This window comes from Microtus oregoni, unplaced genomic scaffold, assembly GCF_018167655.1.
Source record: "Microtus oregoni isolate MIOR12 unplaced genomic scaffold, Mior012 000013F_ref0000133, whole genome shotgun sequence".
In the NCBI taxonomy this organism is placed as follows: domain Eukaryota; kingdom Metazoa; phylum Chordata; class Mammalia; order Rodentia; family Cricetidae; genus Microtus; species Microtus oregoni.
In genome coordinates, this window is record NW_024543072.1 from 42,080,252 (window position 1) to 42,107,658 (window position 27,407).

General features: G+C 47.2%; 1 protein-coding gene across 1 annotated transcript; it reads left to right on the top strand.

The window, feature by feature from the left end:
- The first annotated feature begins 453 nt into the window (after nt 1-453).
- On the top strand, nt 454-25,442 carry Tor3a (torsin family 3 member A). The gene is made up of 6 exons (XM_041662356.1): nt 454-717; nt 1,155-1,274; nt 5,163-5,428; nt 7,365-7,543; nt 23,951-24,075; nt 24,623-25,442. Exons 1-6 carry the CDS (start codon nt 468-470, stop codon nt 24,871-24,873), a joined length of 1,191 nt encoding a protein of 396 aa, XP_041518290.1. The 5' UTR covers nt 454-467; the 3' UTR covers nt 24,874-25,442.
- Nucleotides 25,443-27,407: the final 1,965 nt, after the last annotated feature.

Consider the following 27,407-nt stretch of genomic DNA (forward strand, 5'->3'; position numbering starts at 1 on the left):
TCGGCTCAATCCTGCTCGCATTCCGGGGAAGCTTCTCCACTCAGCTGACTCCGGGCCAACAAAACGCTACCTGCTTAGCGGGTTTTATCGTCTTCCTGGGGTTGGCAGAAAAGCTGACCTCCTACGAGGGCTGGGCACCAAAGGGTCCTTTTGTGGGAGGCACAACGGAGTGGTTGGCAGTGGCCATTTTAGGGCCTGCTGTCACCTTCCTTGAGGCCTCAGGCATGCCCCAGAATAGGCTACGTCTTGTGGGATGGATAGGGGCTCAAGTCTCGGGATTCCTATAGTCCGGCATCAGTTTGGGTTTCGGTTCCGGTGGGTTTCAAGTCTGAGAACAGTAACTGGCTCAACCTCCTCGAAGGGCGGGCCGATCACCATGGCGGCACCAATCCCGGGCCGTGCCCGCTTGCGGACGGCGGTGGATCCTGACTCTCGGACACTTAGTGACGGAAGCACGCTGTCCGGTCATGCTTGGTGGGACGTTCTGGCTGCTGCTGCTGCTGTTGCTGCCACTGCGACCCCCGGGCACGCAGGGCCACAGCGGTGCCGCAAGCTCAGGGCAGGAGGACGAGGAACCGGCCGCTTGGCCGGGCGTCCAACGCCTGAAGGAGCAGCTGAGGACAGTCGGAACCCTCTCCAAACGGTACTGGGGGTTATTCAGCTGCACTGTGTGGCCCGATCACTGTCAGGACCGGGAGGCCCCCGCGCCGCCGCTGGGTAAGGGCGTCCCTGCCGCCAAACCTCTAGTTCCCCCTGCCAGCCTCACCAGCGTCGCCTCGCGCCCCTAGCAGGAGTTGCGACGGCCTCCGCGGATTAGCAGGCCTATAACTGCACATCTGGTGCAGCCCCTGGGGACAGCAAGAGGTCTGACTGCCTGCCGCACCTCACCTGCCCTGATTCCTCTAGACACTCACAGTCTCCCCATTCTTGCTGGCTTTACTAATGACTCAGGGAAAGACCTTCGTAGATATAACCGGTAGCTGTCCCCAGTCCCCAGAAACATTCGCCGCTGTGGCTCATGGAAGTAGCTCTGGAGCACATGCTGGAGCCTGGCTGGGAGTTAGGACACAAACTCCCGTTTGAGCGCCGTCCCTGAGAAACCTCAGGGTTGTCTCTCATCACTGTCCTGCCATCTCAAAGCATCTCCTTTCCAGACTGGAGCCTTCCTCTGCAGTGGGGCCGGCGGTCCCTGGATCGCTTCACCGAGTGGTTCTGCCGCTTTCAGGACTGCTGCACCGGTGGCGGGGACTGCAGGATCTCCAACAACTTGACAGGTTGGAGCTGGCATGATTTCTAGGGTCCAGGGAATCTGTGGGGAGAGGGCTGGCGACTGTGGAGAAGCGACTGGTGAGAAACTTATCCCTCGACATCCCCCCTCCCCAATAAGAGGACAGTCAGGTCTGCGGTTACTTGAGGGTCTCTTCTGACAAGACTTTGAACTTTGATTTCCAGAAAGGACACGCTCCAACAATAGGAATGACTGGGCGCCAACAATGATGGCGTCCTTAACAGATAGTCCTAGTCCGTTCTACCATTTAGGAACAAGTTCCCAAATACTTCCTATGTGGGTGTTTTCACGGAGCTAGTGCTCAGGCATGTTTGGCAAGTGTCCCGCCCCAACCCTCCTATTTTTTGAGAGTGTGAAGATATTTAGATCAGGGGCAAAACCCTGATCCCACCTCACTCCCGGTGCCCTGCCTGCTGGGGACACCCCTTACCTTTAGTTTAAGGGTGTGAGTTTGCCGGGATCTTTGAGAACCACGGATATGTCACACACACAACTAAGGCAGCTATCAGGAGACACAGTAGGCTAGGCCCTGTCACCATTTGTCCCAGTCTCTTCCGAAGATGTCTCTCCAGCCCTGAGGAAGAATAGCTCATCTCTGTTGAGGTATCTGCACCAGGCATTGTGCTGAGTTCTGCGGAGGATGAGAATCCCACACAGCCTGCCCCCTTTCAGGAGAGTTAGGACCAGACCATAAATAGCGAGCAATTTCTCAGCACGGCTGAGAGCACGGAGCCAGAAAGCTGCTCCAGAAGTGTGGCTAAAATGTCCCAGAGAGCCAGACAGTAGCTCAGGAGTTAGGGCCTAAGTTCAATCCCATAGCCACTGCCCATATAATTCCACTTCTGAGAGAGCTGACACTTCCTTCTGGCTTCTGCAGGCAGCTGCACTCTCTCCATAAACCCATCACTTACACACACATATACACATGATTTAAAAATAAAAATAAGTTTTTTAAATGTAATTTTCTAGGGGTTGGGGAGTTGGATCACTTGGTAAAATGCCTGCAGGGCAAGCCTGAGGACCCGAGTTCTGATCCCTAGCACATAGAAGCCGGGTACAACATTGTACCCCTGTAATTCCAGTGTTAGGGGACAAGACAGGTGGTCTCTGGAGCTGTTACTCGGGCTGTCAAATCAATGTGCAACAGGTCCGGAGACAGACCGTTTTAAAAAAGGAAAAGGTGAGAGATTACCTGATGTCGACCTTCACACACGCGCAGACATCCATACCCACAGGCACACACACACAACACACACAGCGTTCCCGCGTAGTCAGGTGTGCTGTTCTACCCATGAGGTGGGAAGATCATGAATATAAGGTTAGCCTTGGCTATGTAGAAAGACCCAGGATCAAAAGCCAAAACAAAACAAAAAATAAAACTCTAAGTTTAAGCAGCAAATGTCAGTGGTGGGTATAACCTGGGCTTCTTGGTTTATCTTGATAAAGTAAGGCTGCAGGGGTGGGGGTGGGGGTTGAGCCTGCATCCTGAGAGAAACAGGAAGTTATTTTCCATTTTAAACCAATCCATACCATTCTGTGGATGAACATTGCCCTATCAGACAGCCTGTGCACCCCCAGCCTCCCCCAGCCTAGGTGCATGAATACAAATAAATACCAACCAACCTTCTCCCCCTGTGTTTTTTATTACGTTAGGTGGATCTAGTGCATGCTTAGTGGATCTGGTGCATGCTTAGTGGATCTAGTGCATGCTTAGTGGATCTGGTGCATGCTTAGTGGGTCTGGTGCATGCTTAGTGGGTCTGGTGCATGCTTAGTGGGTCTGGTGCATGCTTAGTGGGTCTGGTGCATGCTTAGTGGGTCTGGTGCATGCTTAGTGGGTCTGGTGCATGTTTAGTGGATCTGGTGCATGCTTAGTGGGTCTAGTGCATGTTGCAAGTTTGCATTTTAACTCCCCACTGTGGTATTTAGCCTCAAACACAAAACCTGTTCTGACAAAGGCCCAGGGCTTAATCCTTAGCAAACTTTCCTGTTTCCCCAGAAGCAGCTCCTCACTTGGAGTTGCCTGGAGTTCTCCCATTCTACCTCTTGTGCCTCTGTCACCCTGACTGCAAAGTAAACATTAGGTTACTTAATTAGAAAAAGTGTCAATGGGGCATATAGTGCTTGTCATACAAGCATGAGAATTTGAGGTCAGTTCCCAGCACCCACATAAAAGTGAGGCACAGTGGCACAGGCACACTGGGGTGGACAGGAGGACCCCTGGGGCTTGTTGGAAAAGCCAGTGGAGCCAAACCTAGCTCTGAGTTCAATGAGAGATCTTGCCTTAAAAAAAAAACAAGCAGGGGGCTGGAGAGATGGCTCAGTGGTTAAGAGCATTGCCTGCTCTTCCAAAGGTCCTGAGTTCAATTCCCAGCAACCACATGGTGGCTCACAACCATCTCTAAAGAGGTCTGGCGCCCTCTTCTGGCCTTCAGGCATACAGAAAAAAAAACAAGCAGGAAGCCCCGCGGGGTGGCACACGCCTTTAATCCCAGCACTTAGGAGGCAGAGGTAGGCGGATCTCTGAGTTTGAGGCCAGCCTGGTCTACAGAGTGAGTTCTGGGACAGCCAGAATCTCAAAAAACCAAAACCAAAACAAACAAGCAATCAACAACAAAAACACAACAAGGCAGAAAGTCATTGAGGAAAATGCCCAGTCTGAAGAACCTCTAGCCTCTGCATGCAATCCCCCTACACACACACACACACAAGAACACATACTCGGAGGGAGGGAGAGAGAGGGACAGACCAGCAGTGACTCAGTGTGTCTGGAGCGGGATCTAGCCCAGGAATCTCAGGGCACACAGGTCAGGAAGCCTGACGTGCATTCACATCAAGTCCCTGCTCTCCCTTTAGATGACCCACTGCTCTTCAGGGCCTGGAAGTCCAGATCTGCGGCCTCCTGGTCCTGATGCTAGGGGAGACGGCTCTAAGTGGCCGTTTTCCTTTTGGGGCACCAATGGTTTTGAAGCGAAGCAAGGTGATGGCGGTGTTCTCTAGTAGACTGTCACCTGCCAATGTTCCAGAACTCCCTCTGGGTTGACTTGAGGTGCCCAGCCAATTGGTCTTGATAATAGGGTAATGGCTGGCACCTTATCCCAGCTGATGGTGCAGCCTCCCTGCCTCTGTACCCCTTCAGGGGGCAAAGGAAAGCAGGCCTGGCATTGGGAAGCTGCTCTCAAGTATGTGTGGGGTTAGGGTGGGGTGACAGACAGCATGAGCTCCTGGATCAGGATGGGAGCAGGTACCCACCGTGGCGGATCCTGAAAGGGTAATTCTATTTTCCCGGAGTTCAATCTTGATTTCTCAAATTCTTCAGCAAATGGCCTTTGAATACCATCTGCTGTGAGGTCTGTCTTCTTGCTTCTTGTTCTGAGAGCACAGGGATGTGGGGCAATATGATACAGGCCACATATTTCTGCAGCCAGGCTCTCAAGCCACAGTAGCAGCTGAGGTGCTAAAAGCATCTTCAGACTGGCTGTCTCTGGATGCTCCTGTGGTGCTGCTCCTTTCTTTGTAACTTTGGAGACCACCTGAGAAGAGGTGTCAATTCCAGAGCTGACTTTAGTCCTGCTACCCGGAAACAATGCTAATGAACTTCCCCCTCAGTTTACCTTGGGAGATTAAAGCTGTTTGGAGAATAATCTGTGACCTTCAGGATTTGAATGAACCTTGAGACTCCCTTCTGAGGTTGCTGCGTGAACTGTGTCTCAAGTACTCCCGCGCCTCCACGCCGGTCCAGAGAGATAGTTTATGTTGGGGTTAGACCCCAACACAGGGATCAGATGAATCCCATCAGAAGGGATGGGATGCAGCAGGGAGGCGGTACACACACGCCCCTGTACCTCTCACTCTGGCCTCCTTTCTCCTTCCAGGCTTAGAATCAGACCTGCGTGTGCGACTGCATGGCCAGCATCTGGCTAGCGAGCTGGTCCTAAGAGCTGTGAGGGGCTACTTAGAGAAGCCCCAAGGAGACAAGGCCCTGGCTCTGTCATTCCATGGCTGGTCTGGCACAGGCAAGAACTTCGTGGCCCGGATGCTGGCGGAGAACCTGTATCGGGATGGACTGAGGAGTGACTGTGTCAAGATGTTTATCTCCACCTTCCATTTCCCACACCCCAAGTACGCGGACAAGTACAAGGTGAGGCCACAGCGCTGGTCCGCGGCAGGGGTGGCCCAGCAGGGGTGAGGTCCCTGTGCCCGAAGAGCGAGTGGAGTTACTGACACCACCAGGAGGTAGACTTCTGAGCCTGCAGGGACAGGCCGCAGGCAGCCTCGAGCTGCAGGAGGGAAAAGCCAAGTTTCCACTACACCCTGGAGCTGTTTCCGTGACTGGAGCACAGCGCCAACAGAACCACGGGTTTTTGTGATTTTTTTCTTTGTGTTGAAAGTAGTAAAATGTAGCTGGGTGTGGTGGCACATGCCTAATTCCAATGCTGGTTAGCTGAGGTGGGGAGGGCTTGAACTCGAGACCAGCCTGGCCTGCACAACGAGATCCTGTCTTGAGAGAGAGAGAGAGACTGACTGTGTACTAGAAAAAAGACATAAACTATACCACCCCCTCCTTAGTTTACGGTTAGTATTCTGAACTCCCCACGGTCTCACACAACATTCGCATGCACTCACGCTCTCATGCACGCACCCACATGCACACATTCTGGACTCTGCTGCTCTCAGACCTCTTCCCGGCTCTTTCACACAATGGTAGCTTCGTTAGAATGTTCGGCTGGCTTCTGTTTCACTCCCCCCAGATTTACACTGGGCCATGAATGCGTGGCTGGTCTTTATAAGCGTAATTGCCTGGAAAGCACAGCCAACCCTGACACTAGCCTAGAGAACTAACATGGCCGCCAACTGCAGGCGGAGATGCTTGTTTCAGATGGCTTGTTCAGGCTCCCCCACCCCACCCCAACAAGTGTGTCATTGAGCAAAGAAAGCAACAATGTTGATTTGAGCCTTCTGCCTCGGCCTCCCAAATCTTAGATCACAGACCTGTTCATTTTTAAAATGTGCTAAAAATTGAACGGAAGGCCGTGAGCATGCTAGACAACAGCCTATTACTTAGCTACACTCCAGCCATCTTTAATAGGCATATCATCACATCACATGTGATTCCTCAGTTCTTCTTCCCATAGCAGCTTGTTACATGCTAGCAGGCCGGTGGACCAAATGTTCCTTTACTGTGTTGCTATTTGGAGTTTTGTTTTTTTCAATTACACATGTAGTAAAATTAGCCTGAACGTAAGCTAACAGCCGTGACCACGCCCATGCTGGCTCTCAGCTGTCATACTTGGGAGTGTGTAAACTGGGAAAATTACGTCAGCCTTGAGGGCAGAGCTTGCCTGAGTCACCTGATAGTTTCAGTATGGCCATGGAGGACAAGGGCAGGGTGTCCTGAGACTCAAGATGTGCTCCTGTCAGGAGGTCGACAGCTGAGCTTCCCAGGAGGAATTCTCTGGCATCGACTACAGCCAAACTGCTTGAGGATCCACTTCCCCACTAGAAAACCGACAGGTACACACACATGCCTGGGTGTCGAAGGGATGAGGATGCCGAGGAGCCTGAGATGGATAGATAGGTAGTGTAGATTTTCCAAGCTGCCCTGAGAAGCAGCTGTGCCCAGCTCTGAGAGAATCCCAAAGCTTATGCTCGGTGGAGGGTTTACTGTCTTGTGATGGGGAGCCCTTGTGGTAACTAACCCTCAAGTGTGGCTGGCAGCCTCTGGGCCCTTGAGCCTTTCCTCTATCTCGGTTGTTGAGCTCAGAGTCTCTGCCTCTGGGGAGTGACGTGGCCCTTAGCCCCAGGATGGGACTTAATAAGTCCTGGAGAAGGCACCTGGCTGGTGCTTGTTTCCTGCCGGAGGGGCTTTTCTCGTGAACCTAGCACGGCTTCATCCCAGGTGGGGATGCCCAGCGCAGGTACACGAGAGTCACCTGGGAAGCTTAGTACCAGGTGGGGCCCAAGCCAGGGCTAGGGTTTGGTAATTATTGGGGGTGGAGTCCGGCTTCGGTGCTCCACTGCCCTGAGGAAACGAGCCCATGCTCCTCTGAGGTCTGAGCTCCCGGTGTCCTGTGTAGGAGGAGTTGCAGTGGCAGATGCAGGAGACCCGGCGGCGCTGCCACCAGACCATGTTCATCTTTGACGAAGCGGAGAAGTTGCACCCGGTGCTGCTGGAGCTGCTTGGACCGCACCTGGAACCCAGAGTCCCCGAGACCCAGGGCGTTGAGCCACCGCGGGCCATCTTCCTCTTTCTCAGGTAGGTTTGAGCAGGAGATCGGGAAGTGGGGGGCTGGTTGTCAGTCCTAAGGCCTTCCCAAAGCCAAAGCCCCACAGCTTGGAAGCAGGCAAGGGACGCTGAGGCCTCCCTGCCCACCCCTCTCCCCCAGCATTTGGCAAGAGCTGGAAAGGCGGAACTGCTTGTCTGCGCAGCCGCCTCCGAGGCCTTTGCAAAGCGCATCAGAAGAGTTAGGGTTTTTGATTTTCGGTTAGCCTTTTTTAGGTTTTTTGTACAATGTGTTTTGATCGTGTTTACACACACATTCCAACCCCAGTCACTAGATCCATTCCTCACCGTCCTACCCATCCGACTTTGCGTCCCTTAAAACAAAACAAACGAAGAAAAACAAAACAAAACAAAACACTCCGGGCGGTGGTGGCGCACACCTTTAATCCCAGCACTCGGGATGCAGAGGCAGGCGGATCTCTGGGAGTTCGAGGCCAGCCTGGTCTACAAGAGCACCAAAGCTGGCCAAAAGACACTTAAGGTCATGCTCAACTTCCTTAGCGATCAGGGAAATGCAAATCAAGACAACTTTAAGATACCACCTTACACCTGTCAGAATGGCGAAAATAAAAAACACCAATGATAGCCTTTGCTGGAGAGGTTGTGGAGAAAGGGGTACACTCACCCATTGCTGGTGGGAATGCAAACTTGTGCAACCACTCTGGAAAGCAGTGTTTCGGTTTCTCAGGAAATTCGGGATCAACCTACCCCTGGATCCAGCAATACCACTCTTGGGAATATACCCAAGAGAGGCCCTATCATACAACAAAAGTATATGCTCAACTATGTTCATGGCAGCATTGTTTGTAATAGCCAGAACCTGGAAACAACCTAGATGCCCTTCAACGGAAGAATGGATGAAGAAAGTATGGAATATATACATATTAGAGTATTACTCAGCAGTAAAAAACAAGGACTTCTTGAATTTTGCATACAAATGGATGGAAATAGAAAACACTATCCTGAGTGAGGTAAGCCAGACCCAAAAAGAGGAACATGGGATGTACTCACTCATATTTGGTTTCTAGCCATAAATAAAGGACATTGAGCTTATAATTCATGTTCCTAGAGAAGCTAAATAAGAAGGTGAATCCAAAGACAAACACATAGGCATCCTCAGGAATATTAACCTTCATCAGGCGATGAAAGGAGACAGAGACAGAGACCCACACGGGAGCACCGGACAGAAATCTCAAGGTCCAAATCAGGAGCAGAAGGAGACGGAGCACGAGCAAGGAACTCAGGACCACGAGGGGTGCACCCACACACTAAGACAATGGGGATGTTCTATTGGGATCTCACCAAGGCCAGCTGGCCTAGGTCTGAAAAAACATGGGATAAATCCGGACTAGCTGAACATAGCGGACAATGAGGAATACTGAGAATTCAAGAACAATTGCAGTGGGTTTTTGATCCTACTGCACGTACTGGCTTTGTGGGAGCCTAGGCAGTTTGGATGCTCACCTTACGAGACCTGGATAGAGGTGGGCAGTCCTTGGGCTTCCCACAGGTCAGGGAACCCTGATTGCTCTTCGAGCAGATGAGGGAGGGGGAATTGATCGGGGGAGGGGGAGGGAAATGGGAAGCGGTTGTGGGGACGAGGCAGAAATCCTTAATAAATAAATAAATTAAAAAAAAAAAAAAAAAGAGCACCAAAGCTACAGAGAAACCCTGTCTCGAAAAAAAAAAACAAAAACACATCAGGACCAATTTGTGAATCCCAAATATTCTTGAATGTGTGACCACTGGAATGGGGTCATCTCACCAAGGACTGCATGAAGCAAAAAGAAACTCCCCATTTCTCTGTAGCCAATATTCGCCAAGAGCTCCTTAGCGTGGGATTTGGTGGGATTTGGCTTGTTTTGGGCTTGCACAGACTTTGAGCATGCTGTCACAATTGCAGCGACTTCATAGGCGCAGCTGCCCTGCAATGTCAAGAAGTCCGTTTCCTTGGAGCTGTCTACCACCCCTGGTCTTACACTCTTCCTTCTTCCTCTTCCGAAATGATACCTGAGCTGTGGAGGAGTGGGTGAGGTGTTTGTGTTTCATCTGGAGCTGGGCAGACTTGACGCTGGGCGTCTTGTTCAGCTGTGGGTCTCTGTTAATCATTGACTGCAAATAGAAGCTTTTCCGGCCGAGGGCTGAGAGATGCTCTATGGATTGGTCTAGAGATAAGTCAGTAGGAGTTCGTTTAAAATTGTGTACATTATCTCCTGTAGGGCCAATGGCGTCTCTAATCATTGGTTACTGGCCCAGTAATTGGGTTTCAACGTATAGTGTGAAACTTAGATCCACCAGAAAGTGGGGGTTACTCCCATGCTTTTTTACAACATCTTTTTTTTTTAATTTTTTAATTTTTATTGAACTCTACATTTTTCTTTGCTCCCCACCCTGCCTCTCCTCTCCCCTTCTACCCTCTCCCATGGTTCCCGTGCTCCCAATTTACTCAGGAGATCTTGTCTTTTTCTACTTCCCATGTAGATTAGATCTTTGTATGTCTCTCTTATGGTCCTCATTGTTGTCTAGGTTCTCTGGGATTGTGATTTGTAGGCTGTTTTTCTTTGCTTTATGTTTAAAAAACCACTTAGGAGTGAGTACATGTGATAATTGTCTTTCTGAGTCTGGGTTACCTCACTCAAAATGATGTTTTCTAGCTCCATCCATTTTCCTGCAAAATTCAAGATGCCATTATTTTTTTCTGCTGTGTAGTACTCCATTGTGTAAATGTACCACATTTTCCTATTCATTCTCTGGTCGAGGGGCATTTAGGTTGCTTCCAGGTTCTGGCTCTGACAAACAATGCTGCTATGAACATATTTGAGCACACGTCCTTGTGGTATGATTGAGCATCCTTTGGATATATACCCAAAAGTGCTATTACTGGGTCTTGAGGAAGGTTGTTTTCTAATTTTCTGAGAAATCACCACACTGACATCCAAAGGGGTTGTACCAGTTTGCACTCCCACCAGCAATGCAGGAGTGTTCCCTTTTCCCCACAACCTCTCCAGCATAAGTTGTCATCAATGTTTTTTATCTTGGCCATTCTTACAGATGTAAAATGGAATCTCAAGAGTTGTTTTGATTTGCATTTCTCTGATGACTTAAGGATGTTGAGCATTTTCTTAAGTGTCTTTCTGCCATTTTAGATTCTCTGTTGAGAGTTCTCTGTTTAGGTCTGTACTCCATTTTTTTTTATTGGATTATTTGTTCTTTTGATGCCTGATTTCTTGAGTTCTTTGTATGTTTTGTAGATCAGACCTCTGTCTGGTATGGGGTTGGTGAAGATCTTTTCCCATTCTGTAGGCTGTTGTTTTGTCTTGTTGACTGTGTCCTTTGCTTTACAGAAGCTTTTTAGTTTTAGGAGGTCCCATATATTAATTGTTTCTATCAGTGTCTGTGAGATATATTATATTTCGGAGGTGGTCTCCTGTGCCAATGTGTTCAAGTGTACTTCCCACTTTCTCATCTATGAGGTTCAGTGTGGCTGGCTTTATGTTGAGGTCCTTGATCCATTTGGACTTGAGTTTTGTGCATGGTGATAGATGTGGATCTATTTTCATTCTTCTTCATGTTGATATCCAGGATATCCAGTTATGCCAGCACCATTTGTTAAATATGATTTCTTTTTTCTACTTTATATTTTTTGCTTCTTTGTCAAAAATCGATGTTTGAAGGTGTGTGGATTAATATCCAGGTTTTTGATTCTGTTCCATTGGTCCTCCTGTCTGTTTTTATGCCAATACCAGGCTGTTTTCAGTACTGTAGCTCTGTGGTAGAGTTTGAAGTCAGGGATTGTGATGCCTCCAGAAGTTCTTTTATTGTATAGGATTGTTTTGGCTATCCTAGGTTTTTGCTTTTCCATACGAAGTTGAGTACCGTTCTTTCAAGGTCTGTGAAGAATTTTGCTGGGCTTTTCCAACATCTTTCAATGTTATTTACCCCTTTCTCTATTCCCTCCTTTACTTTGCCTTCCCTTCCCTTACCCCAATTCAACTCTTCCTGTTCTATTATTCCCCTCTAACCCTTTATGCCAGTGTGCCCTAATCTTCCCTCCTTTGAAAACCTCTCCCTGTGGCCCCGAAGTAATTCCTGACCTCTGTGAGTAATTCCCACTGAAACACACATATCTGAAAGTTTAAAGTTAACACTCAGAAATGAGAGGAAGCTTGCTATTTGTCTTTCTGGGTCTAGGTTATCTCAAATGATTGGTTCTAGCTCCACGCATTTGCCTGTGAATTTCATCATTTCATTTTTCTTAACAGTTGAGTGATATTCCATTGTGTAACTATGCCTCATCTTCATCATCCAGTCATCAGTGGCTGGACACCCAGGTTTTCATAACCAAGCTATTTCATAGCGACAACGGCCATGGATGAGTAAATATCTCTATGGTAGGAGAATACAGTCCATTGGCTATATGGTCGAGGCTGGCACAGCTGGAGTGTGTGGCCACTCTTAGTTTTCTGAGGAGTCCTTGCACTGATTTCCACAGTGGCTTCACCAGTCTGCACTCTCAACAGCAATGTCTCCTTTCCCCACATCCATGCCGGCATTTGTCTTTGGTGGTTTTGTTTGTTTTTTAATCTTAGCCATTCTGACTAAGGTAAAATGACACAGAGCCTTATTTACTATGAGAACTTGGCCTTAGCTTAGACTTGTTCCCAACTAGCTCTTATAAACTTAAATTAACCCGTTTATATTGATCTGTGTTCTGCCACGTGTCTCATTGCCTCTCCTCCATACTGTCCATCCATAGTGCTCCATCTCACTGGCAAATCCTACCTCTCTTCTTCCCAGAGTTCCTAGCTCTTCCTGAAAGTTCCACCCGTTCTCTCCTGCCTAGCTATTGGCTATTCAGCTCTTTATTAAAGCATCGGAAGGTGCCTTGGCAGAGATACATCTTCATAGTGTGCAAAAACAGTATGATGACATCACAAAGTAGTTTTCATTTGCATTTTACTTTTAGTTAAGGATGTTGCAATTTTTTTTTTAAATGCTTCTCTGTGCTGACTTATGTCAACTTGACACAAGCTAGGGTCATCAGAAAGGAGGGAGCCTCAATTGAGAAAATCTCCATAAGATCCAGCTGTACGGCATTTTCTTAATTAGTGATGAATGGGGGAGGGCCCAGCCCATTTGAGTAGTGCCATCCCTGGGCTGGTGGCCCTGGGTTCTACAAGACAGTAGGCTGAGAAAGCCAGAAGCAAGCCAGTAAGCAGTTCCTACCTCCAGGTTCCTGCCCTGCTTGAGTTCCGACCCCGACTTTCTCCAGTGATGAGCAGCAAAGTGGAAGTGGAAGCAAAACAAACCCTTTCCTTCAGTTTGCTTTTGGTCATAGTGTTGTATCATAGCAATAGTAACACTAAGACAGCCATTTGTATTCCTTTTTTAAAGTTTATTTTTATTATGTGTGTTGTTTGGTGTTTTGCCATGGGTGTTGGGTCTTCTCGAACTGGAATTACAGTCTTGAGCTACCATGTGGGTGCTGGAAATTGAACCTGGGTCCTCTGGAAAAGCAGGCAGTGCTCTTAACCACTGAGCCATCTCTCCAGCCCCACCATTTGTATTTCTTTCATCTTTTGAGAACTCTCTATTTAGTTCCATGTCCCATTTTTATTTTTTTTTATTTTTATTTTTTAAATACTTATTTATTTATTATGTATACAGTATTCTGTCTGTGTGTATGCCTGCAGGCCAGAAGAGGGCACCAGACCCCATTACAGATGGTTGGGATTGCTGGGAATCCATGTGGTTGCTGGGAATTGAACTCAGGACCTTTGGAAGAGCAGGCAGTGCTCTTAACCTCTGAGCCATCTCTCCAGCCCCCCATGTCCCATTTTTAATTGCTTTTTCTTGATGTTTAATTTCCTGAGTTCTTTGTATACCTAGACTCTAACCCTCAGTCAGCTGCGCAGCTGGCAAAGATTTTCCGCATTCTGCAGGCTGCCTCTTGAGTAATGTTCCTTGGTGTACAAACATCTTTTAGTGTCATTAGATCCTGCTTACTAATTGTTGCTCTCAATGTTTGTGCAACTGGGGTCCTGATCAGAAAGTCCTTCCATGAGTGTATGAGTTCAACTTTATTTTCTATTTTCTGTATTAAATTCAGGATATCAGTTCTGATGTTGGGGTCCTTGACCCACCTGGAGTTGTTTTGTACAGGTTGAGAGATAAGAATGAAGTTTTATTCTTCTGCATGTAGCTATCCAGTTTGACCAGCACCATTTTTTTTTGAAAAATGTTGCCTTTTCTCCAATGTGTAATGTTGACATCTTTGTCAAAAAGTCAGGTGACTGTGGCTGTATAGATTAATATATGGGTCGTTGATTCTATTCCATTGATCAATGAGTCTGTTTTTATCCCAGTACCATGCTGTTTTTATTAGCACAAGTCTGTAATGTAACTTAAAATCTAGGATGGTGGTACCTCCAGAAGATTTTGTTGTTGTCTAGGATTGTCTTGGATTATCCTGAGGTTTTGTGTTTCCATGTAAAGTTTAAAGTTTATAATTCAATTTTTATGAACTGCATGGGAATTTTAATGGGGATTATGTCGAATCTGTAGATTTCTTCTGGTAGGATGGTCATTTTTACACTATTAATCCTACTAATCCATAAACCATGGGAAGTCTTTCATCCTCTGGTATCTTATTCAAGTTTTCTTTCTTTTTTCTTTTTCAGTGTCTTAAAACTTCAGTGTACATGTCTTTCACTTCCTCAGATTTATTCCAAGATATTTTTGAGGCCATTGTGAATGGGGTCATTCCCTTGATCTCTGTCTTGGTGTGTTTGACATTTGTATATGGGAAGGCCACTAATTTTTAAATGTTTTATATTTTGCTACTATGCTGAAGGTATCAGTTGTAGTTTTCTGATGGAGTCTTTTTAAAAATTTATTTATTTATTTATTATGTATATAGAGTTTTGACTGCATGTATTCCAGCATGGTACTAGATCTTATTACAGATGGTTGTGAGCCACCATGTGGTTGCTGGGAATTGAACTCAGGACCTCTAGAAAAGCAGCCAGTGCTCTCTTAACCTCTGAGCCATCTTTCTGGACCCTCTGATATTGTAGGATATTTTACTCTTTTGGATTTTTAGGGGGCCCACCACCCAACTCCCAAATAAATCACGTATGGAGGCTTTATTCTTAGTTATGAATGCCCGACCTTAGCTTGGCTTGTTGCCAGCTTTTCTTAAATTATCCTGACAACCTTTTGCCTCTGGACTTTTATATTTCTCTATTTCCATATACCTTTCTTTCCTTCTTACTCTGTGACTGGCTGAGTGGCTAGCCCCTAATGTCCTCTTCTCCTTGTTCTTGGGCTCCTTCCTCCCAGATTTCTCCTTTGGTTTATACTCTCTGCCTACCAGCCCCACCTATCCTGCCTACGTATTGGCCATTCATCTCTTTATTAGAGCCAGGGGTTTTAGACAGGCACAGTAACACAGCTTCACAGCGTTAAACAAATGCAGCGTAAACAAAAGTCACACATCTGAAAATAATATTCCCAACCCCTGGTGGAGTCTTTGATGTATTGAATCGCATCATCTGCAGTCAGATGCTCTGACTTCTTCCTTTCCCTGGATCCTCTTAGTCTTCTCTTGTCTTGCTCTCTAAGACTCCACGCTGTGCTGAACAGGGTGCAGAGTGGACGTTCTGTTCATTCCTGATTTTAGTGGGAATGCTTCGAGTTTTCCTCTGTTTAGGATGCTGTTGGCTGTGGGCTTCCTGCGGATTGTATTTATTATGTTGAGAAAAGTCCCCTGTATCCCTATTCTCCCCAAACTTTTATCATTGATGGGTGTTAGATTTTGTCAAAGGCTTTTTCTGTCTAATGAGATGATGATCTGTCTACTTATGTGGTGGATTTTGTTTATTGATTTACATATGTTGCTCCATCCCTGAATCTATAGAATGAAGGCGACTTGATCATAGTGGTAATGGGTAATCTTTTTTATGTGTTCTTCAATTCGATTTGTAAATATTTTATTGAGAATCCCAGAATCTGTTTTCATCAGGAAGATTGGCCTATAATTTGGGTGCATGGACATTGTTGGGGAACCTTCCCCAACCTCCTCCGTTATGGATGACCCTTGGTAGTGCCGCAGAAATCAGGACATGGGGGATGCAGAGTAGGAGATACACACTGCATACTTTATTGCAAAGCCAGTGCTCTTTTATAATACTCAAATCACAATTCAAATGAGGTTCCCATAATACATGAAAATAGTTTCATAAACTAATAACTTTGTTGCAAATAATTTCAAGAGCTTTGTGCCCTAGTTAATCTAAACAAAAAGCCTGGTGTTATGGGGAAAAACTCTTGCTGTAATATAAAATGTAAAAATACCTCATCAGAAGACAAACCACAATCTAATCAGAGCCTAATCACTTTGAACTACAGTGCACATCTGTGTTCTCAAGGACTGCATATTGGCAGGGCCCTCTACTGATGGGAGAGGTTTGCCAAGCCTGTCAGCAAGAACGCTACCTCAAGTCACCCTACACAGAGTTTCTATGCAGTTCAAAGCCGGCCCTCCACCCATTTTTCCACAGGCAGAATTCATGGGTTTTTAATGCATGAAACTTCCTTGATCTTATTTTTATCCTCTGCATAGCTCATATCTAATGAAGGGGAAGTGACTTTCAGCCTATATTTGCCTTTTTGTATCTCTTATTGGAGCAGTTGGCAGAAGAACTCAAACCATTTCCCTAATCGTCTTTACTGTCTTAACTACCGGTATCTTTTAGACTAACTCAGAAATTCCAATTAAATCATAGATCTAACTAATTATTACTCTTAGAGAATCATCTGCATTATGATCTGCAAGTAAACTACCCAGGGAGGAGTGGGACTTTCCCAAGAAACAATCACGCTATACTAGATACAGTGGGATCCTTTCACCCAGAAATCACACCATGCCAAATACAGCAGGAGGAAGCAGGACAGAAGCAAGGGACAATTGGAGACAATCCCCCCACCCCCATCCTGGGGCTTTGCTTCTCTAGGGTTGCTTACTATTCAGTGAATTGAGCCCCATAAGCTCCATTTCTGACTTCCTGACGTGACCACTGACAGCTATGAATCTCTTCACTGGATGCTGTGTGGGTCTATTCAGATTATTTATTTCATCTTGATTTAACTTGGGCAGGTTTTATATATCTAGTAATTTACTCATTTCTTTTAGATTTTCCAGTTTGGTGGAATATAGATTTTTAATATTTGTATTACAGTTCTCTGAACCTCCCAGGTCTGTAGTAATGCCTCCCTTTTTGTCTCTAATTTTATTCATTTGGATCCCCCTCCTCTCTCTCCTGGTTAACTTGGCTAAAGGTTTGTCAGTCTTGCTAATTTTTTGCAAGAATCGTGCTTTGTTTCATTGATTCTTTGTATTTGTGTCTTGTTTTCATTTCTATTTTATTAGGATCAGCTCTGCTTTTATCTAATCCCACCTAAATTTTTTGGAGTGCTGTTGATCTTGTTTTTCTAGGGCCTTCAGGTGCATCATTAAGTTGAGCTCTCTCTCAAATTTTTCCTTTCTATTTAGACACATAGTGCTATAAACTTAACTCCTAGCTTTCACTATGTCCCATAAATGTTGAATGTTGTTGGCCCTTAGACATGACAGCCATCTCTTTCCTTAGATTAGGGATTTTTTTTTCTTAAGATTGATTATTTTTAAAATTATGGGTCTGTGCTTTTGTGTGGGTATGCGCATGTGAGTTCAGTGCCCACCAAGGCCAGAGATGTCAGATACCCTGGAGTTGGCATTATAAGAAGTTGTGAGTCACCAGACGTGGGTTCTGGAGTATGAACTCAGGTCCTCTGAAAGTATTTGATGTGCTTTTAAACACCGAGCCATTACTCCAGTCCCTGGGAAGTCTGTGCCTTTGACCTGGGCCTCCTCTCTGTACTTGTGTTTTGCAGGGTTGGTCTTTCTCTAGCACCTCAGGGTTCTGCACATTCTGTTCTTAGGGTGTTTGGGGGTTGTCATTTTCTTTGTGTGATTTGATCCCTTCTCTACTTTGTCTCCAGATCTAAGATACATATATGTGTGTGGCATAATCTTTTTGTACACTGTGGAGATGTGTTGTTCTCATTGTTTTAATAAAGAGCTAAATGGCCAATAGCTAGGCAGGAAGAGGTTAGGTGGGACTTGCAGACAGGGAGAGAGTGCTGGGATGAAGAAGGGTGGAGTTGCCAGGAGATGCAGGGAGAAGCAAGATGGACATGCTGTGTTGTAAAAAGGTATCAAGCTACATGGTAGAACATAGATTAAAAAAAATAGAGGTTAATTTAAGATGTAAGAGCTAGTTAGTAATAATCCTAAGCTATTCCCTGTGTGATTATAATAAGTCTCTGTGTGGTTATTTGAGAGTTGGCTGGTAGACAGAACATTCTGCCTATATACACGACAGGATTTTTCTATAGAACCTGGCTGGCCCAGAACTTGCTTTATAGACCAGACTGGCCTCAGATTCATAGATCTGTCTGCCTCTGTCTGTCAAGTGCTGAGATTAAAGGCACACAGCTATTTTGAAATTACTGTTGTATATGTCATCTAAGCTGATTTTTCTCAGACATTACTATGGAAGTACTAATTTTTGGTAGAGATTTATTGTTTCCACTATTCCTGAGTATTTGGCAGGGTAGAGACTCTGGCTGTGTGCAGCTCTATGGGCAAGCAGCTTTTTCATGAATTCATGCCCCATATTGGGTGCCAAAATGTTGTTGTTGGGTTTTCTTTTACTCTAGCCCCATGGTGAGTGCCAAATGAAACATGATCCTCATTATTCTTAATAAAAACCCAGAGTCAGATATCAGGGTAAAAGCTGAAAGATCAGTGATATAAAGGACCAGCTACAGTCGCCTCTTACCTCTCTGACTGTTCAGACTGAAAAGGGCCAAGATCCTGTCTCTACCCCACCTTATCACTTCCTGTCTGTCTGTACAGACCTCCAGACCTCTATGGTTAATTAGTGACTAGGTCTGCCTCTGATTTCTAGGCAAGCTTTATTTGTTAAAACACAAACTATCACAACATTGGGACCTAGGCATCTGTACTGATGTTGGCAGTGGTTCTGGCTGTGGGAATCGTGTGTCTGCTTTGTTGGGAGGGTGTTTGAAGCTGTTTCCTGTTACCCAGCTTGTCAGGTAGTTGACTAACTGAGGCTTAGGTTTGAGTCTTTGAGGTTTCAGTGTTGAGGTTCCACTGGGGTCCCAGCAGTTCCAGCCAAGCCTACGATAAGTGAGGTTTCTAAGACCAGGAGCAGACCTACTCACTGTTGAGCTAGAAGATTCTCATAGCGAGTCTTGGAGGTGCTCAGAGCTTGTCCTCAAGCAGCAGTTATTGGGGGAGGGAGTCTTGAACCCCTGTCTGACGGTGGTGAGGAGGGAGGGCTGTGGTGGAAGGCATTCACCGGAAATGTGGACCTAGGCAGGTCGCAGAGGTGGGTGGGGTTGCCATTGTGGGTCTAGTTCCCTTTCCTGGAGAGGTGCAGCCCTTGGGTCCTGGGGATGGGCAGGGTATGTAAGGCAAGGTCAAGTGGAGGTGGTGTCAGCGGGCCACACTCCTGCCCGAGAGACAGGGGTGCGGTGGGGGCTCGTGAATAAGAGCTCTGGGTTTTTTTTTTGTTTTTCATTTTGGAAACCAGAACATTTATTTTATGACAGATTGAAATCCTCAAGATGAACTGGATGCTGCAACAGCTGCCCTCTTGGGTTTAGGGGTTGTCCCTTCATGGAATCCATATCTGAATCTTCAATAGACAATTTTTAGGTGCCTCATCCGCCCAGTCCCAGTAGTGTTTCGTCTCTTAGCCTTGGCACTCCAGTGATACTTTCTCTTGCGCGTGGCAGGGTAGACTTCTGAAGGTGGTGGGCCTTAGAGCCACAGCGGCGGCACAACGTGTGACGCTTTCCGAAGGATGACGTTCCTTTCGCCATCTTGCTTCTGCGCCGAGGCCAAAGAGGCCAGAAAAAAAAAAAGGGAGCTCTGGTTTTCAAGTCAGCTATTGGTTCTAAAATTAAGTAGAGAACAAATCTTGACCCCTTCACAGGATCCCTGCCTGCTGTGGACCCTTCTCTGGAGTATAGAGTGATGGGCAGGTCTCTCACATTAGCAGGGGAACTCCAGAATCGCTGTACTTTTGAGCCATGTACCCAGATCCCCAAAATGGCTTTGTGGGGAGCAGAGAAGAGACGTGTCAAGTATGAGTGCTTCACCAAAGCCCCCAGCAAACCCACTGCTTACTCCCTAGCTGCGAGGCCACCCCTGTGGGATTTTTCTAGGCTTTCAGGCGCCCTGAGGAAGCAGGAGGGATTTTTCTGCTGGCTGAACTGTGGAAGGCAGGTTTGGGGTTAGGGTGGCTCCTCAAGACGGAAGAGATTTAAGCCACATGAGTTTCTGCATGCGGAAGGCAAGGATGGCATTGGGCTGAGGATCTCAGGGTGGTCTTAAGAAAAGGGAGGCATTTAGTAACACATATGCAGAAGGATATCCCCCATCATTTGGTGACGTACCCCGAGTGCCAGAGTGAAGACTGAGCAGCGTCCACAGTATTTAACCCTGAGACAGTGGCCTCAGCTGTCCATGGCAGCCTCACACGCAGAGATGGCTGAACATTAACTAAGGCACGGACTCTCCTACCCAGCTGCTTCACGACTTGGCAAACTCTTTCAGGGGCTGAGAGAGTGACCCAGTGACCCTCCTACTTCAAGGCAAACATTTGGTCACTGACCAGGTGGCAATGGCCCTGCCCTTTCCCCTACAGACCTGACCTCAGTGGACTGTCTGAGGCCACGTAGTTATATACACACACATGTATGGGTTCACATGGGCAAAGGTGGGGCTGGGAGATGCCACTGATAGCAGCTGAGCTTGCCTTCTGGGGAGTTCACTTACCCAGGAGCTCTTAAAGAGACATAGCAGTGGTTTCCAACAGCTCTGCTGCCAAGGAGAGGCCATGGCCACTCTGCCAGTCTGTCTCCAACCATGCAGAACCACAGCCACCCCTCCTGAGGGTGCCCCAAGATTGCCTGATATTCTAGTTATGAGGGAATAGTGTTGAGATTTGAGACTCTGGACTTGATTTCTATAATGGACTTCACTTCCTCTCCCCTTTGTGGTAAGGATTCTTGCATGTGTGTGCTTGGCAGTGTGGAGGTTGACAGTGGATGTCCAATATCACACTCTCTACCTTGTTTGCTTTTATTTATTTTTCTCGTTTGTCTCACAATGTCACCCAGCTGACCTAGAACTCACTATGTAGACTAGGCTGGCCTATAACTCAGATCCACACACACATCTGTCTCCAGTGTGCTAGGAGTAAAGGCATATGCCATCACACTTGGCTCTACCTTGCTTTTTGAGGCAGGGCGAGCCCCCAGAGGTGAAGTTCTAAGTGCACACAGCCATGCCAGCTCTTCACAGGGCTGCTGGATACCTTTGTCCACTGAGCCCTTCCCAGCCCCAGCACAGTCAATTTAATCCTCAATTTAGACCTGAAAAGACAACCCAAGACCTGCTGTTGAGGTGAGCTCTTTTGTGGCACCTGAAGGCACTCAGAGTAGGTGATGCCCAGGAGGCTTTGCTTGCCCATCACGGATAACTTTATCATGCCAAGATTTTGCGAAAGAGCAAGCTTTGTCTATAAAAGCAGGCAGACAGTAAGCTAGGAAGGCAGCCAGGCCCGGGGTGGGGCAGGGTGGAGGGCAGTCTAGCGATGAGAACTCAGCAGAATCGCCTGAAGCTGAGGTGGAATGCGCCTACAGAATCCCTGCCTCGTTCCCTTCCCACCTAGGGTTTCATTCTCCAGGTTCTGCTTACTGGGGACTTTGGCTCCCACTAGGCTCCGGGGGATATTTTAGGTCTGTCCTAGAGTCCATACTTAGGTCCTGAGTTTTTAGAAGCACAGATGGTGCTGTTCAAGCTTGACTTCAGAGGCAGCAGTTGAAGCAATCGGGGAACCAAAGCCCATCCCTTACCCGGGCCAGAAGAATTCAGGCACTTGCTATATGTTACCAGAAAAGTAGTGTTGGTTTCTGCCCGTGTCTGCCAGCAGAAGGTTCCAGAGGCGCATGGCAGGACTGGAACTGTTGTCCTCTCATGCACCCAGAAGAGGGTTGCTAATGTGATGTGGGAGTGTCACATATCAATCTGTTGAATCTGTTGATTTCATTGGTTAAGCAATAAAGAAACTGCTTGGCCCTCATAGGTTAAAACATAGGTGGGTGGAGTAAACAGAACAGAATGCTGGGAGGAAGAGGAAGTGAGCTCAGACTCGACAGCTCTGCTCTCTGGAGAGAGACGCCATGCTCCCCTCTCCCGGGCCGACGTGAGAGCTCTGCTCTCTGAGGCACACGCAATGAAGTTCTGACCTAGGATGGACGTAGGCTAGAATCTCCCTAGTAAGCCACCTTGTGGGCTACATAGATTATTAGAAATGGGCTAGTCCAGGTGGGAGAGTTAGCCTAGAAGAGGCTAGATAGAAATGGGCCAAGCAGTGCTTAAAAGAATACAGTGTCCGTGTAATTATTTCGGGCATAAGCTAGCAGGCGGCCTGGGTGCTGGGGATGCAGCCCCGCCACTTGTATTACTACAAAATGGCTCTCCTTTGCATTCTTGTCAGGGTACAAACAGAAAGGACGTGAGTTATCCATGAACACAACGTGTGCAGGTGCACAGTGGGTGTTTGTTACTGTCCACTGACAAATGGCCCCAGACTGTCTGGGCCCAGTTTCTCATTTTACAAATGAAGAAACTGAGGTGCAAAGATATTCGTGATTGAGTCTAGCGCTGTTCTTTAGGAAAGAGTTCACAGTTGGTGACAGAGCTTGTGACTGTGTTCCCTTCAGCATGCAACTGGCAGGGGTCTGCTCTGGCATGCAGCCCTGCTGAGTGAAGATGCTGGGTGGGCCCTGAAGGTTTCCTAGGCTTTGTCCTGTGAGAGGTACAACCTGTAAGTAACACGGAGGGAGGAAGAGACTGGCTTCAGGCAGTTCAGAAGCAAGCTGCAGACAGAGCAGGTGATTGTGCAGAAACTGTTTAAGAAGCCGGCTGGTGTTCTTCTGGGCTGAGATGCAAACTGAGCAAGAGGTTTTGAGTGAACTCTTCTGAGGTATGGGGCACTCACTCTGAGCCTTGTGAGGAGGAATGGAGATGCTAGACCCCCACGGTTTGACTTGCGCCTGCCTCCCCTGCTCTTTTCACTCACCACATCCCTCATTCTGTGGCCTGAAGAAGCAAGGGAAAGAGTGAGGGTTCAGTTGGGACAGGGAGAGGTGCCTCAGGTGGTGGCTTCCTGGGTTTGTCTTCTATTCACTCCTGTCTTACACAGTGTGCAGCCGTCTTCCTGTGCTCAGCCCTGTAATTCTTGACCCTTAGACCACAGGCAGTGCAAAAGAAGCCTTCGCTCCACGCTTCTGTGAAAGCTGCAGCAAGCAGCCCAGGCAGACACCTCCTCTCTCTCTCTTTTTTTTTTTTTTGCTTAAGATTTATTTGTTGGGGGCTAGAGAGATGGCTCAGTGGTTAAGAACATTGCCTTCTCTTCCAAAGGTCCTGAGTTCAATTCCCAGCAACCACATGGTGGCTCACAACCATCTGTAAAGAGGTCTGGTGCCCTCTTCTGGCCTGCAGACATGCACACAGACAGAATATTATATACATAATAAATAAATCTTTTTAAAAAGATTTGTTACTTATACAGTGTTCTGTCTGCATGCCTGCTTGCATGCCAGAAGAGGGCACCAGATCTCATAGATGACTGTGAGCCACCATGTGGTTGCCAAGAACTAAACTCAGGAATTCTGGGAGAGCAGCACTTAACCTCTGAGCATCTCTCCATCCCACCTCTCTGACTTCTAATGGTGTTTTCTAAACTGACTCTCCAGTCCGGTCCTGTCCTCTACCTTTTCTCCATGCCCTATAACCTAGAACAGGTTTCTGAGGACATAAAGTGAACAAGAGTCACCACCCTACTTTCTAGCCCCAAATCCTCAGGGCTGCATGGCACCTTCTCTGTAGCCGTGGCCTGGCTTTCATGCTTACCGCTGACCCTTGAAGCTCACGGCCCTCTGCTGCATCCTTGTGCCCAGACACCCTCCCCCGAGTCTGGCAGTAGCTGTGTGTGTCCTGATGGGAGCCACATGGTTCTAGACTCTCATTCATATCTAACTTGTAGGTCACACAGAACTTGAGTGTTTCCTGAACTGAGCAGATTCACCAGTGTTTACCAAAAGAGCAAGGGAGGCAGGATGGGGGTGAAGCAGGGCAGTGCCTTTCTGCTCTGCCCCTGGAGCAGCCTCCCATGCGGTCAGGTAACCCGTGGGAGTGAGTGTGGGAACCAACTGCTAACAGGCACTTGTTTCTTTCAGTAACCTTGGAGGCAGTGTCATCAACAAAGAGGTCCTGGGTTTGCTTAAGGCTGGGTGGTCCAGGGAAGAAATTACGATGCAGCACTTGGAGACCCTCCTTCAAGCTGAGATCACGGCGTCCACAGGTAAGTGACCAGGTCACATACACAGGCCTTGCCAGGAGCCACAGCTGGAGCGGTTAGTGTATGCACCAACACAGCTGGAGCGGTTAGTGTATGCACCAACACAGCTGGAGCAGTTAGTGTATATACTAAATTCGAGATGGGGCGGGGTGAACGGTGGAGGACACAGGACAGTCTCAACACTGTCAGCTTCTGGTAGCACAAGAAAAAGGAAGCCTAAGCTCCTGCCCTGAAAATGCCCTTACGAGGGTCGTTGGCACAGCCAGGCACAGCCATGGTCTCTGATGCCCACAGTCTGGCAGATCAGTCCCCAGCCAAAGGGAGGATGGCTTCACCTGTTTCCTGCCCAGATGAAGCCACAGTCCTGGTGGTCGTGCCCAGCCACACTCACCATGCTTCTGTGCCTAAAGCAGCCACAACTACACAGCTCTTGGCACCTACTGCCGACAGCACTCCTAGAGCATCATGGGAAACTAGATCTTGGCCAGGTCTCAATTTGGGGGACACCGTAAGTCTCTAGTCTCCATGTAACTTTGGGTCTTGGTTTCAGACAGTAGCTTTGGTTCCAGCCGTCTTGTGAAGGAAAACCTTATTGACTTCTTCGTCCCCTTCCTGCCATTGGAGTACTGCCATGTGCGGCTGTGTGTCCGGGACGCCTTCCTGAGCCAGGACCTCCTGTACACAGAAGAGGCCCTGGATGAAATCGCCAAGATGATGACGTATGTCCCCGAGGAGGAGCAGCTTTTCTCCTCCCAGGGCTGCAAATCCATTTCCCAGAGAATCAACCTCTTCCTCCCTTGAAAGTGACTCACTGTGCTCACTGGATCTGCCAGGCACCCCAGCGTCCCACGCCACTGCTCCAGCTAGTGCAGGAGGCAGACCTGAAAACCACTTGGTGCCTTAAAGACCTACCTTCTAGATACTCTAGAATGCAGGCCAGTTAGTCAAAAAGCCATCGGGAAGTCCAGGTGCCAAAGGGTCCCCAGAACTCCCCTGCAGTCTGCTGGCGCCGCAGCTCTCCGCAGTCTGTGGTCGCAGGATTCTTGGGCTACAGAACATGGAAGGATGGAAGATCTGTGGCTCAGCGGGAGTGTGCTCCATCCAGTCTGTAGGCGTGGGCCAGCTTCTGTGTGCGAGCAGAACAGCAAAGGGGGCCTTAGGTAAAGGGAAAACCACATGCTTTCAAAACATGCCAGTGACGTGGGGGCACGCACCTGTGATCCCAGCACTGAGTAGGCCAATACGGGAGAGAGCTCAAGAGGTCCACACCACGGGTGTGTAGCTAAGGCATGTTTAGACCGAAAACTTTTTTTTTAATTAGGGGCCTTGCTACAGAATGTACTATGTGTAGATTAAATTTTGTATTTTTCTAATGTTGGCCTCCTTTCTTACTGAGACCTAGTGACTGGGTACTCGCCTGCTTTAGCGTAGGGAGTACTGAGTCCAGCATGTAAAGCAGCATGGCTTGAAAGCGGGATCTCCAACAGCCAACAGCAGCTCACAAAGTTTAGGAGATCAACAATTCAGACTACATGAAATGCCCAGTAAAAAGTAGATTTCTTGTTCAAGTCAGGTGTTGCGATGCCTATCATCCCTATTTAGGAAGAAGAGCAGGAAGACAGCTGGGGCTGCAACAAAGCCATGACACAGGTTTCTCCCCCACAGGCCAGGCCATGTTGACAGTGCTCAACAGGTCGTACTAACCTAACAGAACTAGAATCCTAGAAGTACCTCATGATCACAAGGGCATACAAGTGGAAATGCAGAGGAGAGGCTGCAGAAACCTCCAGAAACACTCTAGAACAACAGAGCAGTGGAGAGATTAAGTTGGAGAATCCTGAGTTCTTGAGACGAGACCTCTGAGGAATGACACCAATATACACATCTCAGCGTAGCAAGCACTGTGCCCACAATTGGCACACTAACAAACATCGCAGTGGAAAACCATGGAAATGAAATAGCAAGGATGGTAGCACACCTGTAATTCTAGCACTTGGAAAGCTGAGGCAGGAGGCTGCCAAGCCTAAAAAACCTGGGCTGTCTAGTGAGTTTGAGACTGGCTGGGGCTATATACTGAAGACCTTGTCTTGATATTTGTCTTTTTGAGACAATGTCTCATACAGCAAAAACTGGTCTGTAATCCCAAAATGACCTTGACTGTTTTGCCAACATCTTCCTAGTGCTGTAACTACAGGCATGTGCCAGTACACCTGGATTTATTTGGTGCTGGGCTCAGACTCAGGGTTTCTTGCACATTAGGCAAGCACTTTGCTGATCCCTAGGCCCAAGACCTTGTTTCTAAATAAAGACATTGGATTGGATGCTAAAAACTAAAGCAAAACTAGGGATCAGTGAAAAGGCTGCTAGTTCTTCCTTCATATCTGAAATATAAACATGACCTTTACCAGCTAAGAGAAAGGGTGGGTGGGGAAAGAGAAATAATCCATAGAAAGGAGGATATTACTACTGGTAACAAAGAAATACAGGGGCTGGAGAGATGGCTCCGTGGTTAAGAGCATTGCCTGCTCTTCCAAAGGTCCTGAGTTCAATTCCAGGCAACCACATGGTGGCTCACAACCATCTGATGAGGTCTGGTGCCCTCTTCTGGCCTGCAGACATGACACAAGACCAGCCTGGTCTACAGAGCTAGTTCCAGGACAGGCTCCAAAGCCATCTCGAAAAACCAAAAAAAACCAAAAAAACAAAAACAAAAAACAACAACAAAAAAAAACAAAACAAAACATAGAAATACAAAGGATTCAAAAAAACTTATTATACACCAACAACCTAGATTATGTAGAATAGACAAATTCCTGTATGTTGAAAACCTACCAAGATTAAGTCATGAGGAAATAACCCAAACAGACTTTTAACAAGTATTTTTTTTAAGTCTTAAATCAAAGAGAAGCTTCATGCTGAAATCTACCTTAGTAGATTCAAATCTACCTTAATAGAGTTAAAGTCTGAGAAGAGCATAGTGACACGAGCCTTTTAATCCAGAGTCAGCTGGATCTCTGAGTTCAAGGCCAGCCTAGTCTACACAGCAAGTTCCAGGATAGCCAGAGCTGTGCTGAGAAACCCATTCTCAAATAAATCTGAATGTGGTGAAACTCAGTAGTAATCCCAGCACCAAGGAGATTGGGAAAAGAGGGTTAAGAGTTTAAGGTTGGTTTTATTAAACAACAAACACTAATACCAATTCTATTGAAACTACCCCAAAATTGAAGGAATACTACCAAACTCATTCCATGAGGTATTACCTTGATAGCAAAATCAGACAAGGATATAAAATAAAAACAATAAAACCCCACGCCAAACCCAAAAATCTATAGGCC

Excerpts from the sequence above, each read along its gene's own strand:
- Tor3a (XM_041662356.1), top strand. The coding sequence starts at position 468 with ATGCTTGGTGGGACGTTCTGGCTGCTGCTGCTGCTGTTGCTGCCACTG. Across the intron at positions 5,429-7,364 it reads AGTACGCGGACAAGTACAAG|GAGGAGTTGCAGTGGCAGAT; the intron begins GTGAGGCCACAG and ends TGTCCTGTGTAG. Across the intron at positions 24,076-24,622 it reads TGAGATCACGGCGTCCACAG|ACAGTAGCTTTGGTTCCAGC; the intron begins GTAAGTGACCAG and ends TCTTGGTTTCAG.